General features: G+C 49.6%; 1 protein-coding gene across 3 annotated transcripts in view; it reads left to right on the top strand.

Annotated features, from left to right (window-relative positions):
* The window catches only part of clcn2c (chloride channel 2c), an 870815-nt gene that overhangs the window by 598883 nt on the left and 254858 nt on the right, over positions 1–17074 (top strand). For all 3 annotated transcript variants that reach the window (XM_072474258.1, XM_072474257.1, XM_072474259.1), the window contains one exon: positions 7274–7429. In XM_072474258.1, the coding sequence (XP_072330359.1) occupies positions 7274–7429 (156 nt within the window). The remainder of the gene's footprint in view (positions 1–7273; positions 7430–17074) is intronic.

Raw genomic sequence — 17074 nt, 5'->3', positions numbered from 1 at the left:
ACCGCAAGATCGCACTGCGCATGCGCAGTGGCGCAACGAACGCCGTGACGTCATGACGTGCAGCAAGTGTGGAGGTCTACACTTAAAAGGGCAATGTCCTGCAAAATACCAACAGTGCAACAGATGTGCCATGATAGGCCACTACGCAGCCCGCTGTCGTGCGGCTCAACCCATGGATCCGGCGCATCCTCGACAACCTCGCACACGAGTCAGGACCGTCCAGCCCACGCATCAAGACTTCCAGTTAAGTGATGCAGATGACCAGGATGACTTCAGAGTTGCCGTCATTGATGTCAACAAGGTCAATGCCATCAATCCAGACGATGAGTGGTGTGCCACCCTGACGGTCAACCGATCGCGCGTCGCCTTCCGTCTGGACACCGGCGCATCCGCCAACCTGATTGCTTACTCTGCAGTCCAGGCCATGAAGGTCAAACCACTCATCACACCATCCCGGCTTAAGATGGTTGACTATAACGGGAACGTTATCCCGTCCGTAGGATCTTGCCAGCTACAGGTGACTCACAAGGGGTACACGGCCACACTCCCCTTCGAAGTTGTGGGCTCATCAAAGGACTCGTTACTGGGCGCACAAGCGTGTAAGGTCCTTCACCTGGTACAGCGCATCATGTCTCTCTCTCCAGATGAGATATCCGACTTCCCGGATGCTGAGTTCCACGCGAATCTCCATTCCCTCCTCGCTCACAACCAGGAGGTTTTTGAAGGCATGGGGACATTGCCACACACGTACAAGATTCGACTCAGACCGGACGCCATCCCTGTCGTTCACGCACCTCGCAGGGTTCCTGCGCCTCTCAAAGACCGCCTCAAGGCACAACTGCAGATTCTTCAGGACCAAGGGGTCCTATCCAAGGTCACGGAGCCCACGCCATGGGTCAGCTCCATGGTCTGTGTAAAGAAGCCCTCTGGCGAGCTCCGTATATGTATAGATCCAAAAGATCTGAACAACAACATCATGCGGGAACACTATCCCATCCCAAAACGAGAAGACCTCACCAGCGAGATGGCGCGAGCCAACATATTCACTAAATTGGATGCGTCCAAAGGATTCTGGCAGATCCAACTGGACCCGGCCAGCCGAAGACTATGCACATTCAACACCCCTTTTGGCAGATTCTGCTACAACCGGATGCCATTCGGCATCATTTCGGCATCTGAAGTATTCCACCGCATTATGGAGCAGATGATGGAAGGCATCGAAGGGGTACGTGTATATGTGGACGATATCATCATTTGGTCCACCACTCCGCAGGAACACATGCATCGTCTTCGACGTGTCTTCACCCGCATACGGCAAAATGGCCTGCGTCTCAACCGTGCGAAGTGTGCTTTCGGCCAGACGGAGCTGAAATTCCTCGGGGACCACATCTCAAGGTCCGGGGTCCGTCCCGATGCAGACAAGGTTAGCGCCATCACAGCCATGCCACGACCGGCTGACAAGAAGGCTGTCTTAAGATTCCTGGGCATGGTCAACTTCCTTGGGAAGTTCATTCCCAACCTGGCTTCTCATACAACAAACATGCGCCATCTCGTAAAAAAATCGACGGAATTCAACTGGCACCAGTCGCATCAGCAGGAATGGGAGGAGCTCAAGCACAAACTGGTCACGGCACCAGTGCTGGCCTTCTTTGACGCGACTCGCCCTACAAAGATCTCAACAGACGCCAGCCAATCTGGTATTGGAGCGGTACTCCTGCAAAAAGACAGCACGTCATCATGGGCCCCGGTTGCGTATGCCTCACGAGCCATGACCCCTACCGAACAGCGCTACGCGCAAATCGAAAAAGAATGCCTGGGCTTGTTAACTGGACTGGACAAGTTCCACGACTATGTGTATGGCCTGCCACGATTCACGGTCGAAACTGACCACCGCCCCCTGGTCAACATCATTAACAAAGACCTGAACGACATGACTCCTCGCCTCCAGCGCATCTTACTCAAACTCAGGAGGTACGATTTTGAACTGATCTACACTCCGGGGAAGGAACTCATAGTGGCGGACACTCTTTCCCGAGCAGTGAGCACACCACCAGATGCGGAGGGGTTCGTGCGTCAAATTGAGGCACACGTGACTCTGACAGCAGCAAATATGCCAGCTGATGATCCTTGTCTGGCCCACATACGCGCAGAGACGGCGACTGACCCTCTGCTGCAGCGAGTGATGCGCCACATGACGGAAGGGTGGCTAAAAGGGCAGTGCCCCCAGTTTTACAATGTGCGAGATGATCTCACCAATATAGACGGGGTCCTTATGAAATCGCATAGGATCGTCATTCCACACAGTGTGCGCCAGATGATTCTTCGTCAACTACACGAAGGCCACTTGGGTGTCGAAAAATGCAGACGAAGGGCCCGGGCGGCGGTATATTGGCCGGGTATTAATGAAGACATAGCCAACATGGTGCTCAACTGCACAACCTGTCAGAGGTTTCAGCCGGCGCAACCTCCGGAAACACTTCTACCACACGAGATGGTGACGTCCCCCTGGGCGAAGGTGGGTGTTGACCTATTTCACGCGCTCGGCAGAGATTACATTGTTATTATAGACTACTTCTCAAACTACCCGGAAGTCATGCCTCTCCATGATCTGACGTCGTCCGCAGTCATTGGGGCCTGCAAGGAAACGTTTGCTCGCCATGGCATTCCAAGGACTGTCATGTCAGACAATGGACCTTGTTTTGCCAGCCGTGAATGGTCGTCCTTTGCCGCAGCATATGGTTTCACTCATGTGACATCCAGCCCTCTGCATCCACAATCGAACGGGAAGGCTGAAAAGGGTGTCCACATCGCAAAGCGGCTCCTGTGCAAGGCGGCTGATGCCGGATCGGACTTTAACCTTGCCTTGCTGGCCTATCGATCGGCCCCGTTATCCACGGGCCTCTCGCCAGCGCAGCTACTAATGGGTCGCTCCCTCAGGACGACGGTACCTTCCGTCCTGGCACCGACAACAGACCATGAGGCGGTTCTTCGGGACATGCAACTGCAGCGTGATCGCCAGAAAGGTCGGTACGACACACGAGCGACGGACCTGCCCCCCCTGTCCTCCGGAGACAAAGTACGCGTCCATCAACCGTATGGTGGCTGGTCAGCACCGGCCGAAGTCCTCCGACAAGTGGCTCCCCGCTCGTTCCTGGTTCGCATGCCGGATGGTTCCGTGCGTCGCCGCAATCGGCGCGCCCTTCGCCGACTTCCACGTTCACAGCCACACAACACGCCAGATCCTCAACAGGCTTCCGAGGATGACTTTGTGGAGCTGCCGCACATCACGCCCTTTCCATCGCCACCCATGGCCATGCCTGCACAGCAGCCGGTGGTTCTTGATCCACCCTTAAGGCGGTCAACCCGAATTCGTCGCAAACCCATTAGAATGGACTTATAATACAGTTCATATGTTTAATAAGTTGGACAATTTTACATGATAACCTGTTGTTGTTTATCGTTCCAGATGTCGTCTGACTGGACAACTGTTCAAAATTTTTTTTCTTCTTCTCTCGTTCGCATTTCTGTTATGTTATGGTACAACTGGATTCATGTGACGCACTCGACATCGCCCCATGTACATAGTTCCGTCATAGACACATGCTGCACACGACACACACACACTCTTAGATGCACTCACGTCACGATCATATTTATTACCACGTAGGCACATATCTTTGTAAAAAGGGGGGATGTCATGATATTCAAACACACACATCATGATGGACACACTAACAGGCAAATCAGAGTACACAACACCACAACCAATCACAGACAAGAACACCAACCACATAAAAAGCACGAGCACGACACCTGGAGGTCAGTAGGTCTGGGGAGAAGGAAGCATGAAAGAGCTGTTGAAACACCACAAGCAGGGAGCCCCCCACGTGCAGAGTGCAAAGACCAAGTTGTAAATAGTGAGTTTAAATAAACAAGTGTTGTACCATATGCAACTGTGTTGGCTCTTCTGTGTGTTAGAACACCCAACACCACACACCTGAGCTCTCCAGGGGCCATTGCTGGCCTCTATGACTCCTTCCTGCAAGAGACGCAGGACCTCAGACCTAATAAATATTCTGTCCTGCATGCTCTCTCGCCTGCTGTGAGTGGCTACTGGCTTGCAATCAGCAGTGAGATTAGCGAAGAGGAAAGGAGGGTCGACTTTCAGAGTGGCTAGGCTGCACACAGTGAGTGGGGGCAGGGGTCCGCCAAAGCTAAGCGTCAGGCTCTTGAGATTACATTGAAAATCGAGCCCTAAAAGGAGGGAGGCGCAGAGGTCTGGGAGCACATACAGCTGGAAATTAGTGTACTCAGCGCCCTGTACCACTCAGGTTGCCGTAGTGCACCCTCGGATTTGTACCGAGTACGACCCTGAGGCGAGGGAAATTGTTTGTTCCGCCGGGAATATCGGGAGCGAGCAGCGGCTTACCAGATCTGGGTGGATGAAACTCTCGGTGCTCCCGGAGTCGAACAGGTAAGGTGTCTCGTACCCGTTAACCCGGACGGCCATCATTGAGCCCTTGAGGTGATTGGGTCGCGACTGGTTCAAGGTGACTGCGCTGAGTTGAGAGTAACCGGCGGCGTGGTCGGCTGTGCTGGGGCGGCCCCCCGGTGACTGTCCGAGCAGGTAGTACGCATCGAGCGGCGTAGCAGATGGCGTCCAAGATGGCGGCCCCCGTTGAGAAAGCGTGGCGGGTGTTGAGGAAGATGGCGTCCAAGATGGCGGTTCCCATGGGTCGCACGTGGCCGGCCGTGTGGGGAAGGCTGGCCAAAATGGCGGCCCCCGTGAGCCGCACGTGCTGTGCGGAGTCGGAGTCGGCAGGCACGCTGCCACATTGCGAGGTCTGTGGGCCTGAGAGTCGGTTGTCCGGGTCTGAGAGTTCGCGGGCTTGGCGAGGCAGACCTTGGCGAAGTGCACTTTTTGGCCGCAACTGTTGCAGTGCGCGTTGCGGGCCGGGCAGTGCTGTCGAGGGTGTTGAGGCTGGCCACAAAAATAACAAGGCAACCCCCCATGATGAGCGGGTGGGCGCGCAGCACAGGCCTGGGGTAGTCTCTGGTCGTGAGCCCACGAGGGGGTCGAATGTTCGGCCGGAAATGCAGTGAGGCTCTGGAAAGCGACCTCCAGTGAAGTCGCCAGTTTCACCATCTCGTCCAGGTCCTGGGCCCCTTTCTCGAGCAGTCGTTGCCGCACGTAATTTGATCTGACCCCCACAACGTAGACGTCTCGGACGGCGAGCTCCATGTGCTGAGTGGCCGTAACGGCCTGATAGTTGCAGTTGCGCGCAAGGGCTTTGAGGTCGCGCAGCTAGTCGTCGAGTAACTCCCCGGGGTGCTGGCGTCGAGTAGTGAGAATATGCCGCGCATAGACCTCGTTCACAGGCCGCGTGTAGGTGCACTCGAGGATTGCGAGAGCGGCGGTATATGAGGTGGCCTCTTCGAGTTGCACAGTAATGCGGTGACTCACCCGTGCGTGGAGGAGACTCAATTTTTGTTCGTCCGTGACGGATGGCGTCGACGACGCGGCAAGATAGGCCTTGAAACACCGCAGCCAGTGTGAAAAAATTTACTTCGCCTCCGTGGCCTGTGGATCGAGCTCCAGTCTGTCAGGTTTGAGGGCTGACTCCATAATCGTTTTTGTTCAGATAGTTAATTAAATTTATGCGACCATCAATTCACTCAAGGACTCGTGTCGGAGTAAAACAGTGGTTTTAATTAACTATCAACTTTGCCTGCCTGCGACTGGTACATACTGAAGACAGTCCCACAGGCCAGCTACTCTTATACTCCTTCAAAGGGGAGGAGCCATGGGCTGAGCCCGTACATGCTCCAACATCCTCCAACATCTCCCCCTGTGGGTGAAGCCATACAATGGCCCACCGATAAAACCCACAGGGTTTAATAACATCGAACATAACTGGTGAATAAACTGCATTTACAAACATAGGACATAACTGGTGAATTAACTGTATTTACATTCACCACAATGATATGCATACCATATTTGGGCGTGATGCAGAATTCTCCATCGGACGCGAGCCTGTTAGATGGTGACCAATTTGGACCCAGCATGGTTCTTGATTTCGGTCTCTCCCTCTATTTAACCAGCGCATCCCAGATGCAGTGATTAAATCATGCCCCACATCTGCAGTTTACAAGCTGACAACAGAAAGACTTAAGAATTTCCTTTGCAGCTTTTGGAAGAAAACACAGCCAGTTTTTGAATTCCAAATATATAATCTATTAAAATCCTGCCCGACTTGTCTGGAAGAAATTTAATTGGTGCCTTTCCTTCCTGTGTATTTGACATTCATATATATAAACTATATACTACCAAGCAGAATGAAGGATTTTCTTAAACCTTTAATCTATCATTTCAATAAATATGGGGTATGTGAACTGGCTAGTTGGCAGCCTGTTCCTCAATTATCTGGCCAGTGACTCATCACTGCTGTGCCCTTTCTTGCAATCCCTTTCACAGATTGCCTGGGGCACTATTTTAATCAAAATGGCTTTAAACCCATATTCTTTCATGACTGCTCTCATTTTGAAAGCCACTAATAAATGCATATTTCTTGCAAATTGGAGCAGATGGCTGCAATCCGGTTATTGCACCGTTTCATAATTAAACATTTTATACAAGAGAATTCAAAACAATGCGCTGAAATTGCCCAGCACCTCTAGCTAATTGGTTCTCATGGCAGCATAGCATTGCTCACGAGCGGCTGGTTAGGCTATCGCAACTGACTAAAAAATATTGGTCAATAGAAGAAATGTTCACAATGTTTCACAGTTGTTTGGCTGCAAAATCCCAATTATCCTGAGTAACACGTAAAAATTAAAGCAATTTATCCTCCAGAATTACAACATATGATGTTGATCTTTTAAATGCCATTGTATTTGTTGAACAGAGTAGTACAAGATTGTGCACAAATTTTCAAAGTACAATATTGGTGGTATTTGCCAGCAGAAACACAGCATTTACATATTGGCCTAGAAGTCAGTAACTGAAGACTTGGATATTTAATACTACTCCTTAAGTAAACTACTGTGCCTGTGCAGTCAAACAACTTTGTTATGTTCATTGTTGCATTTTGAAGTGATGCTTTTGAGTTAATTTTAGTAAGTGTGTCATTATTAGACAGTTAGAGAGCTGTTGTTTAATCCCAAAGCCAATTCGCCTGGTTCTTCTTTAATCTTTGTTGATTTGTTTTTCATTTGTCTGTGTGTTTTTTTGCAAAATCTATTAATTGAATTCACTATGTTTGGCCCACAGCTCACCCAGAAGGAAACACTGGTCACTTTGTTTGATAACAGGACTTGGGCCAAACAAGGAATTGCTGAAGAATTTGACTACATTGGGATTTCAGAGGCCTGGAAGAATCCTCGAGCAAATGTCTTTGTAACCCTGGTGGTTTTCATCTTGATGAAGGTAGGCCATTAATGTATTCCCTTTAAACTTGTATATTAACAAGTGCACCATGGTTCTGTTTTCTTCTATGAAGTTACATTGACACTATTTAATCTTCAATGGTGTCCTAGTCCGTCATTTTAAATATAGTAGTGATTACATACAGTTGGGCCTGATGTGTTGGGTGCTCTGCTACACAGACGAACCAACACGGTTGCGAATGGTACAACCCAGTCTTATTACTAACATATATTTACAGTGGTAAACTGGTTACTGAGGTTCAATCATAACCCTTGAATCTGTGGACCTATTCCTAACATTATCTTGGAGTGGCACTCAGCACATGGTGGATGTCTGAGTGGCTTGCTGTGAGCTCTGTGCCCTGAGCTGTCTCCTGCTCGAATGTTTGGGAAGTGTCGTGTTCCCTGTTTTATAGTGTGTATGCTATTGCCTGTGATTGGCTGTGGTGTTGTGTGTGTATTGATTGGTCTGTTGATCTGTCCATCAGTATGTATGTATGTTTGCACCATGATGTTTACCTGAATATCATGACAGGGCCAACATTAGGGCATTAATTTCATTGTTGTATTGAACATTCATGTTTTTGGGGAGATCTTTAAAATGCCAAGTTTTCTTTTTTTTTATCTTTGTTTCTCTCAATCCAATCTTTCATTCCTTTTCTATTTCCCTTCTTGTATCTCGACTTGACATTTAATTCCCCTCTTTAATTCACCCTCTGTCTCAGTCTTTTCATTGTTTATTTCCCCAATCCTTAAATCTGACTGTTTCTGGAACTGCCTTGTTGGTTGCCCTATTCACCTGGTCCGAGATGCTCTGTTCCCTGCCATTGGCTGACATGTTCAAGAACGTAGTTTGAGTTGAAGGCTGCCGGAATATCTTTAACAAAGGACAGACACATTGGCCCAAATCCTCTGTTCAGGGTAAAAACCCAGATTTCAGACTCTGATTAGAGGGCACAATATATCTACTTCCTCCTTCATCTGATTTTTCTGAGCAATCGTCCGATGGAGGATCCTTCCAAACTGACTATGCTCAGGAAATCTTAGGGAATCAGTCAGCGAAGAGAATCTTTGTAGAAGCCAGGCCTCCTTTTTACAGCACAAACTGTTGTATTCTGATAAGTAAAGAATTTAAATTTACATGGGTAAGAGACTAGGTTGGGTTTTGAGGTAGGGTGGGTAAGGTGGTAGGCTGGTTAAGGTGGATGAGTGGGTGGGTTGGGGATGAGGGGTGGGTGGGTAAGGTAAGGGGCATAGTGGATGAGGGGATAGGATGCTGAGGTTGGTTCGGTTGGGCGGCAGGTGGTGAGGTCGGCTCAGGTTGCGGGTGGGCAGGGGGTGGTGTCTGCGTGGGTGATTGTGAGTCAATTGTATAGCTACATAGTTGTTACAGTAGGATTTTTCTGTCTGTAACATTTCCCATCTAGGTAAGTTGGAACCAGCCAAACTCCCCAACTCTAACCCAGATCTGGAGACTTCTTTGGAGGAATTGTCCATGGGTAGCCAACTTCCAGGGAAATTCCTATGGGGTCATTATGTTGGGACTTCTGAGGGATCCCATAGTTAATCTCGGGGGTACATCCGGTCTCCAGCTATCAGTAGAACGGGGGATCTGGACCAGTAGGTGCCTTAATACAGGACAAATCTGGCCGATTCTAAATGGACATTCATGATCCCGTGCTTCCTGCATCATTTTATATTCTTACTTTTAATTCCTGTTTAAATTACATTTAGAGTCCCTATCTCGGATAAAATCTTACCCTAAGAGACGGTTGTATAGAAGTAGATACAAGGATATTTAAAGTAGGAAATATGAAGTAGGATCCCACCAAGGGGAGACACAGATGTTCTATGTTGATCAATGGAAATGAAAATAACACATTTCCTACAATAAGCAACTGATGCATTACGCCAGTTTAACACCCAGGTGAATGACTAAGATTATACTCCATAGACTCACATAGACTCATGAATTATGGGTAGAATACTGAAGGGAATTTTTAGAAGAATTTATTTTACTCTAGATCATCGGAACATGAAATCCTTTACCACAAGTAGCCAACAAGGTGTAGACTTTGAGGCAATTAGAAAGGAAAATTATACAGTGAAGGAGCTGGAAAATGAAAGGACGGCAAGCAGTTCTCCTGGCCTACAGTGTCCCTCACTCGAACGCCACCCCACAAATCCTCTAAGCGCTTTAATCTTCAAACTTCCCAATTTCTGCTGCTCATTTATTTTCCAAAGCATGCCCTACTAATCTATCACTACCATCCCTTTTGAATTACATTGGCTTCTGGTCCTTCACATGCATTAAATATAAAATTGTAATCCTTGGGTAGGATTTTGCTGCGTGCATCTGAAACTCTCGGTCAGGCTCAAGTGTGGTGTAAAAGCCCACATTGTGTGGGAAAAGAGCCCTCAATGTGATTTATCCCAAAGCATCTAATTAATGACCAGAGGGTGTGCTTGCTGTCCAATAAAGGACAATAGCAGACTCTCAAAGCTGGACAGCCCATAAGAAGACCTCCACTTTGACAGCTGTAGCAGGATACCATGGTCATAAGTAAGAAAATGCCACAAATGGAGGTGCCTTCTCTCCAACTTTTTATAATTTGATTTTTTTTTAAAGTCCTTTGGAGCCGGGCCACCATTGTGGAGTGGGTTTTCCTTCATGGGGCAGTTTAGGACTTGTGCTAAACCCAGAAAGGTCAGTGAGATTGTCTTAGCCGGCCTGAGTGCTGGCTCCCAGGTCTGCCTCTGGGAAGCCACCTCCAGGCAACTGCATTGTCCCCAATCACCTGCAACCAAAACAGATTCCATGGATTTCTCAATAAACCACCCAGATGTTAGTCCCGGTGTGACTCAACAAATCTCAGGGAAACTTTGCCTCTCTCATGAGGGATTCCAATCTTCACCTTTGAGATCTCTCCTTGTAATTCTCTCCAAACATTGCATGCACTAGGATAGCTTCAGCAATGGCCCATCTTACAGTGTTTCAATCTCACTGTATATCTTCAGGCATATCTTCAGATCTATGGCCAGGCCAAGTAGAACTCGATTGCTCCAAAGGGCCCCTACAGCCCTCTTTACTTCCCTGCTGCCTGCAGCCCTTCTTTCACTTTTTAACTCCATTTAACTGGGACATTTGCCTGTCCTGTCTCTGTGGAACTTGCTGACTGGCACACTCCCTGAAACTGACTGCCTCGGGAAGAGCTGCACACTGACCCTTGAGAAGATATAATGACCTTTCAAAACACTCTCTTGTTACTAGGCAGGGAGCAATGTCACAAACATTGGAATATCCTGTAACTGAAATGTTCCAATTTTCACAAACTGCTAATTTAACATTCCGTGACACACAGATCAATGGATTTTGTGACACCACACAAATAAATAAGTCAACATATTTGCTGCTTTAGCAGTGGTAAGTGGCTGCCTTCATGGCTTCGATCAGATTGTTCAAGTAATATGTGTCCCAGATGCACAAAAATAGCAATCCAATTTTTGTCTTAAATATATATGCCATGAATTGTGGGTGAAATTGATGCATCACTTTATTAAAGATTAAGAAAAACACCCTTAAGGTATTATTTTTAAAGAGCTGGAACGGTGTAATAAATCAAATAAGCAATTTTGTCTGCAAATAAATAAACAATTTGAGAAAGATACAAACTGGGCAGCAAAGGGAAAAGTGAAAATAGGTATACCTGTGGGACAAATGGGTGATTTACTTTGTTTTTGTACATCAAAGACGCCATAGAGTCTATTTTTAATGCCACTGTTCTAAAGAATCCTGTGGTATTTGAAGCATAAATTAGCTCATTGGAAAATCATTCACCGCCTCCAGTATATTCCTCAAAAGAAAAACAATGACCAATATTCCAGTCAATTAAAGAAGTCTGTGCTTTCTCAAATGGATTGGATTGGATTGGATGTGTTTATTGTCACGTGTACGGAGGTACAGTGAAAAGTATTTTTCTGCGAGCAGCTCAATAGATCATTAAGTACATGGGAAGAAAAGGAAATAAAAGAAAATACATCATAGGGCAACACAAGGTACACAATGTAACTACGTAAGCACCGGCAGTGGGTGAAGCATACAAGAGTGTAGTGTTAATCAGGTCCGTCCATAAGAGGGTCGTTTAGGAGTCTGGTCCAGTGGGGAAGAAGCTGTTTTTGAGTCTGTTCGTGCGTGGTCTCAGACTTTTGTATCTGCTGCCCGATGGAAGAAGTTGGAAGAGTGAGTAAGCAGGGTGGGAGGGGTCTTTGATTATTTTCCCCGTTTTCCCCAGGCAGTGGGAGATGTAGATGGAGTCAATGGATGGGAGGTAGGTTCGTGTGATGGACTGGGCTGTGTTCATGACTCTCTGAAGTTTCTTGCGGTCCTGGGCCGAGAAGTTGCCATACCAGGCTGTGATGCAGCCAGATAGGATGCTTTCTATGGTGCGTCTCATAAAAGTTGGGAAGAGTTAATCTGGACATGCTGAATTTCCTTAGTTTCCTGAGGAAGTGTAGGCGCAGTTGTGCTTTCTTGGTGGTAGCGTCGACGTGGGTGGACCTGGACAGATTTTTGGTGATGTGCACCCCTAGGAATTTGAAACTGTTAACCATCTCCACCTTGGTCCCGTTGATGCTGACAGGGGTGTGTACAGTACTTTGCTTCCTGAAGCCAATGATTAGCTCTTCAGTTTTGCTGGCATTGAGGGAGAGATTGTTGTCGCTGCACCACTCCACTAGGTTCTCTATCTCCGTCCTGTATTCTGACTCGTCGTTATTCGAGATCCGGCCCACTATGGCCGTATCATCAGCAAACTTGTAGATGGAGTTGGAATCAAATTTTGGCACGCAGTCGTGTGTGTACAGGGAGTAGAGTAGGGGGCTAAGTACGCAGCCTTGCGGGGCCCCGGTATTGAGGACTATTGTGGAGGAGATGTTTTTTATTCTTACTGATTGTGGTCTGTGGATCAGAAAGTCGAGGATCCAGTTGCAGAGTGAGAAGCCAAGTCCTAGGTTTTGGAGCTTTGATATCAGTTTGGCTGGGATTATGGTGTTGAAGGCGGAGCTGTAGTCAATAAATAGGAGTCTGAGGTAGGAGTTCTTGTTGTCAAGATGCTCTAGGGATGTGTAGGGCCAGGGAAATGGCGCCTGCTGTGGACCGGTTGCAGCGGTATGTGAATTGCAGTGGATCAAGGTGTTCTGGGAGTACGGAAGCGATGCGGTTCATGACTAGCCTCTCGAAGCACTTCATTACGACTGAAGTCAGGGCTGTCATAATATACACCAGTATATCATGGTGCAGACACACACAATGATGGACACACAGCAAGACCAATCAACACACACCCGCAGCGAATCACCAGTTAGAGCACACTCACTATATAGACAGAGGGCATCAGAGTTCCCGCTCATTCGGGATGCAGCCTCTCAGAAGGACAGAGCTTACAGCTTACAGCACAGATCTTCACCATGTGCTGAGTGCATAGACTGGTTAGGACAGGCATAGGTCTTTAGTTTAATCTAACATCGTGTTAACCCACAGTGAAAGTATGTTCAAGAGTTTCTAACTTAATAAAATAGTGCAACACTATTTTATTAAGGGTTGGTGGCCTGTATGTGTTCCACGGATCCAGAGCACGCAACACAACAAGGGCCACCGGACGGTAGTCATTGAGGCACGTTGCCTGGTTTTTCTTTGGCACCGGTATGATGGTGGCCTTCTTGAAGCAGGTGGGGACCTCGGAGTGGAGTAGGGACAGGTTAAAGATATCCCCAAACACATCTGCTAGCTGATCCACGCAGGCTCTGAGTGCACGACCAGGGATCCCGTCCGGGCCCGTCGCCTTCCGAGGGTTCGCTTTCAGGAAGGCCGATCTGACTTTGGAAGCTGTGATGGTGGGTATGGGTGAGTTATGGGCTGTTGGGGCACTCGACAGCGGTTTGTTGGTTTCCTGCTCGAACCGAACATAGAATGCATTGAGTTCATCGGGGAGGGGTGCACTGCCGCTGGAGTTTAGGCGTTGCCACAACCGCCGAGAGTCTGTGACTCTAGCTTGGTTTGATATTCTCTCTTGGCATCTCGGATGGCTTTGCGGAGGTCATACCTGGATTTCTTGTAAAGGTCAGGGTCGTCTGACTTGAACGCCTCAGACCTGTCCTTCAGTAGGGAGTCAATCTTGCAATTGAGCCATGGTTTCCAGTTGGGGAATGTACGTATTGCTTTCTTTGGCATGCAGTCGTCCACACATTTGCTGATGAAGTGGTGGCATACTCATTTAAGTTGGTCGCTGAGTTCTTAAATATGGACCAGTCCACTGTCTCTAAGCAGTCACGTAGGAGCTCGTCTGTTTCCTCGGGCCAGCACTGCACGACATTCTGAGCTGGATTCTCCCGCTTGTGTTTCTGCTTGTATACTGGGAGAAAGAACGCCGTCTTATGGTCTGATTTCCCAAAGTGCGGTCAGGGGATGGAACGGTAGGCGCCCTTGATTTTTGAGTAGCAGGGGTCAAGAGTGTTGTCGCCCCTGGTGGGACAGGAGATGTGCTGGTGGAATTTTGGCAGTACACTCTTGAGGTTGGCCTTGTTGAAGTCCCCTTGTTGAGGCGACGATGAACAAGGCCTCCGGGTGTTCCGTTTCATTGTTATTTATAACTGTGTACAGTTCGTCCAGCACCTTCTTCACTTCTGCCTGGGGTGGGATGAAGACCGCTGTGATAATGGCTGAAGTGAACTCATGTGGAAGGTAGTATGGGCGGCACTTCACAGTCAAGCATTCCAGGTCTGGGGAGCAGTAGGTCACCAGGGTCGCCACATCCAAGCACCAGGAAGAGTTGATGAGGAGTTGATGACCTCCCCCCTTCGCTTTGCCTGATGATGCCGTGCGGTCCGCCCGGTGAATTGAGAAGCCTTCAGGTTGTATGGCACAGTCTGGTGAGGCAGGGGTGAGCCATGTCTCTGTGAAACAGAGCACACAGCATCTCTTACTTCCCTCTGAGAGGTAAGTCTAGCGTTAAGTTCATCCAGCTTGTTTTCGATTGCTTGGAGTATGCTGGGGAGGGATGTCTTGAAAGCGCATTGCTTCGGTCTCACCTGCAGACCGCTGTGATTCCCTCGCTTCCTCGGTCGGTGGCTGCGGCTGGATGGTCCCGGGTTCCGATGGGAGAAGTCTGACCTTGTGGAAGGTAGGTGGCTGCGTCAGGTGGGGTCCAGGGTGCTGGCGGAGTCTGCCATGGAGCACGGCATGGACACTGGAGGCCACACCTCTGCATGCATGGCCTCTGACCCGGATGTGCGGGGCCCGTATTTGCAGCAAAAGAAGTTGCTGCCCCTGGACCGTGTGGTCCATTCCAGGGACAACCCCAGCCCCGGCTTGCCTGCCCATCGACCATAACGTCCACTGACCGCGGAGGCCTCTGGCCACGTGGCTGTTGCTAATTGGGAATTTGCGATCAAAGTTAAGTGAGCATTTAACACATCGCAAGTGGACTCACGTGAGTGCGCGGGCCATGTACTATATGGCCATAGTGGTTATTGCCAAGCATCTCAATCAGACCGTGATACCTGGACACTGTGCCTGAACACTGCGGGAGGCAAAACCATGGACGGAGCGACTAACATCCAAACACCCAGGGGCTGGGTCCCAGTACCAGGAACATTTCTGCGACTGGAGGGTGGGTGTTTGCACCAGTGAAGGGACCAGAGCCCGGTCCAAATAACGTTATTTGCAGGTGTCTGGGACACAGGATGGGATTCTCCGACCACCCCCCCAGCCGGGTCGGCGAATCCCCGGTGAGCGGTGCGAATCCCGCCCCGACGCCGGCTGTTGTATACTCCACCGCTGGTTTTTGGGCAGGGGCGGGGTTCACGCTACGCCAATCGGGGGCCATTGGCAGCAGCCCCCCCCCCGGCGATTCTCTGGGTCCCGATGGGCCGAGCGCCCGTCGGTTTCTGGCCAGTCCCACCGGCGAGGATTGGACATGGTCCCACACGGCGGGACCTGGCTGGTAGGCCGGCTGGTGCGGTCTTCTGGGGGGGATCCGGCCCCGTGGGTTGGGCTCCACGGTGGCCTAGCCCGCGATTGGGGTCCACCGATCTGCGGGTGGGACTGTGCCGTGGGGGCACTCCTTCCTTCCGCGCCGGTCCCTGTTGGGCTCCGCCATGGCCGGCGCAGAAAAGACACATCCCTGCGCATGTGCTAGAATACGCCAGCCGGTCTGCGCATGCGTGGAACCACGGCGGCGGTTCTGCGCATGTGCTAACTCGCGCCGGCCCTTCGGTACTGGTTGGCACTGTGCCAACCCCTCCACCGCCGACCTAGCACCCGGGAGTGTGGAGGATTCCGCAACCTCCGGTCGGCCCGATGCCGGAATGGTTTGTGCCGCTTTTTACGCCGGCGTCGGGCCATCAGGGGGATTCGGGAGAATCCCGCCCTTTGTTTATGGCTTCTGCAAAGGAAGAAACGTCACCTCAATACACCTGCACATCATTGCAGCTTGCTGACGCCCTCTTTGCCATAGTTGGTTGTCACATTCCTTTAATGGCCCTGCAGTGAGACAGGGCATCAGATTTTACTGTCAATGTTGGATTTTCCCAGGAGCAGGGTATCATTGATTGCATCCACGTGGCCATCAGGCACCCAGTGACTGGCGAGTGAGATCCTACAACAGGAAGAGCACCCAAACCCTCAATGTTCACCTTGTTCGTGCCCATGACAAGAGCTTCTTGCATGTGTGCGCTCGCTTTCCAGGCAGCTGCTATGACTCCTTCATTCTCCACAACACCGTATTGCCTCAGCTCTTCACTCCAACAGCTAAAGTGCACGGGTGGATTCTTGGGTACAAGGGAGATTCTTTGAAGAGATGACTACTCACTGCTCTGTCGGAGCCACAGCCAGAGGAACAGAGGCAAAGCAACCGGGATGACCTGTCCACTGGGACAACAATTGAATAGGCATTGTGCCTTTGAAGAAATGGCTCCAATAGCAAGGCAGTCAGGTTGTGTCCTCCGATACCCTCCTTCAAGGATCTCTGTCATTGTAGTGGTCTGCTGCACTCTCCATAGCATGGAGCGGTCTGGTTCTTGAGGACAGTGAGGCACTGGAAGCAGATGCTCTTTGAGGAAAGAGCAGTAGTAAGAGAGGAAGAAATTGGAGGCAGAGGAAGATGATGCTGGACAGGGAGTTCCCCCTGATGCACAATAAGATGGCCTCCGCCCTCTTCGCCCTCGTGGCCTCTATCATTCGTTCTCGGTCAGAATCAATGAAATGAGGGTCTGTCCAGCAAACGCACCAGGTCTTCAGAATCCTCGTGCCATCTTTCTTCCCTCTCGCAATGGAAATTTGAACTTGAATCAGTTTCTCACTGGAGACTATTTTCTGACCCAGAAAAGACCCAGATTCATGTCCTGTCTTTAGGGCAAAATTTCAGCCCTGTGTGTTCACCAGGCTAAAAATTACTCCCTTATGCAGACACAGTAGATACTGTTTTTCATGGATGTGTGGGAGGTCACAGTTAAAGTCAGGGCATTGCATACTGTTGTACAGGCTCTTGTGCATAGGTTTATTCCTCTGCTCAATGCATTGGTGTCCTGGGCTGAACACCACATTAGCTACTGATTTCCTGAACTGTACTTTTTCCTGTTATCTTCTGGG

Source organism: Scyliorhinus torazame, chromosome 14, assembly GCF_047496885.1.
Source record: "Scyliorhinus torazame isolate Kashiwa2021f chromosome 14, sScyTor2.1, whole genome shotgun sequence".
Lineage (NCBI taxonomy): Eukaryota > Metazoa > Chordata > Chondrichthyes > Carcharhiniformes > Scyliorhinidae > Scyliorhinus > Scyliorhinus torazame.
Note: the sequence above shows the minus strand (reverse complement) of the source record. Positions and strands in the feature narration are given on the sequence as shown.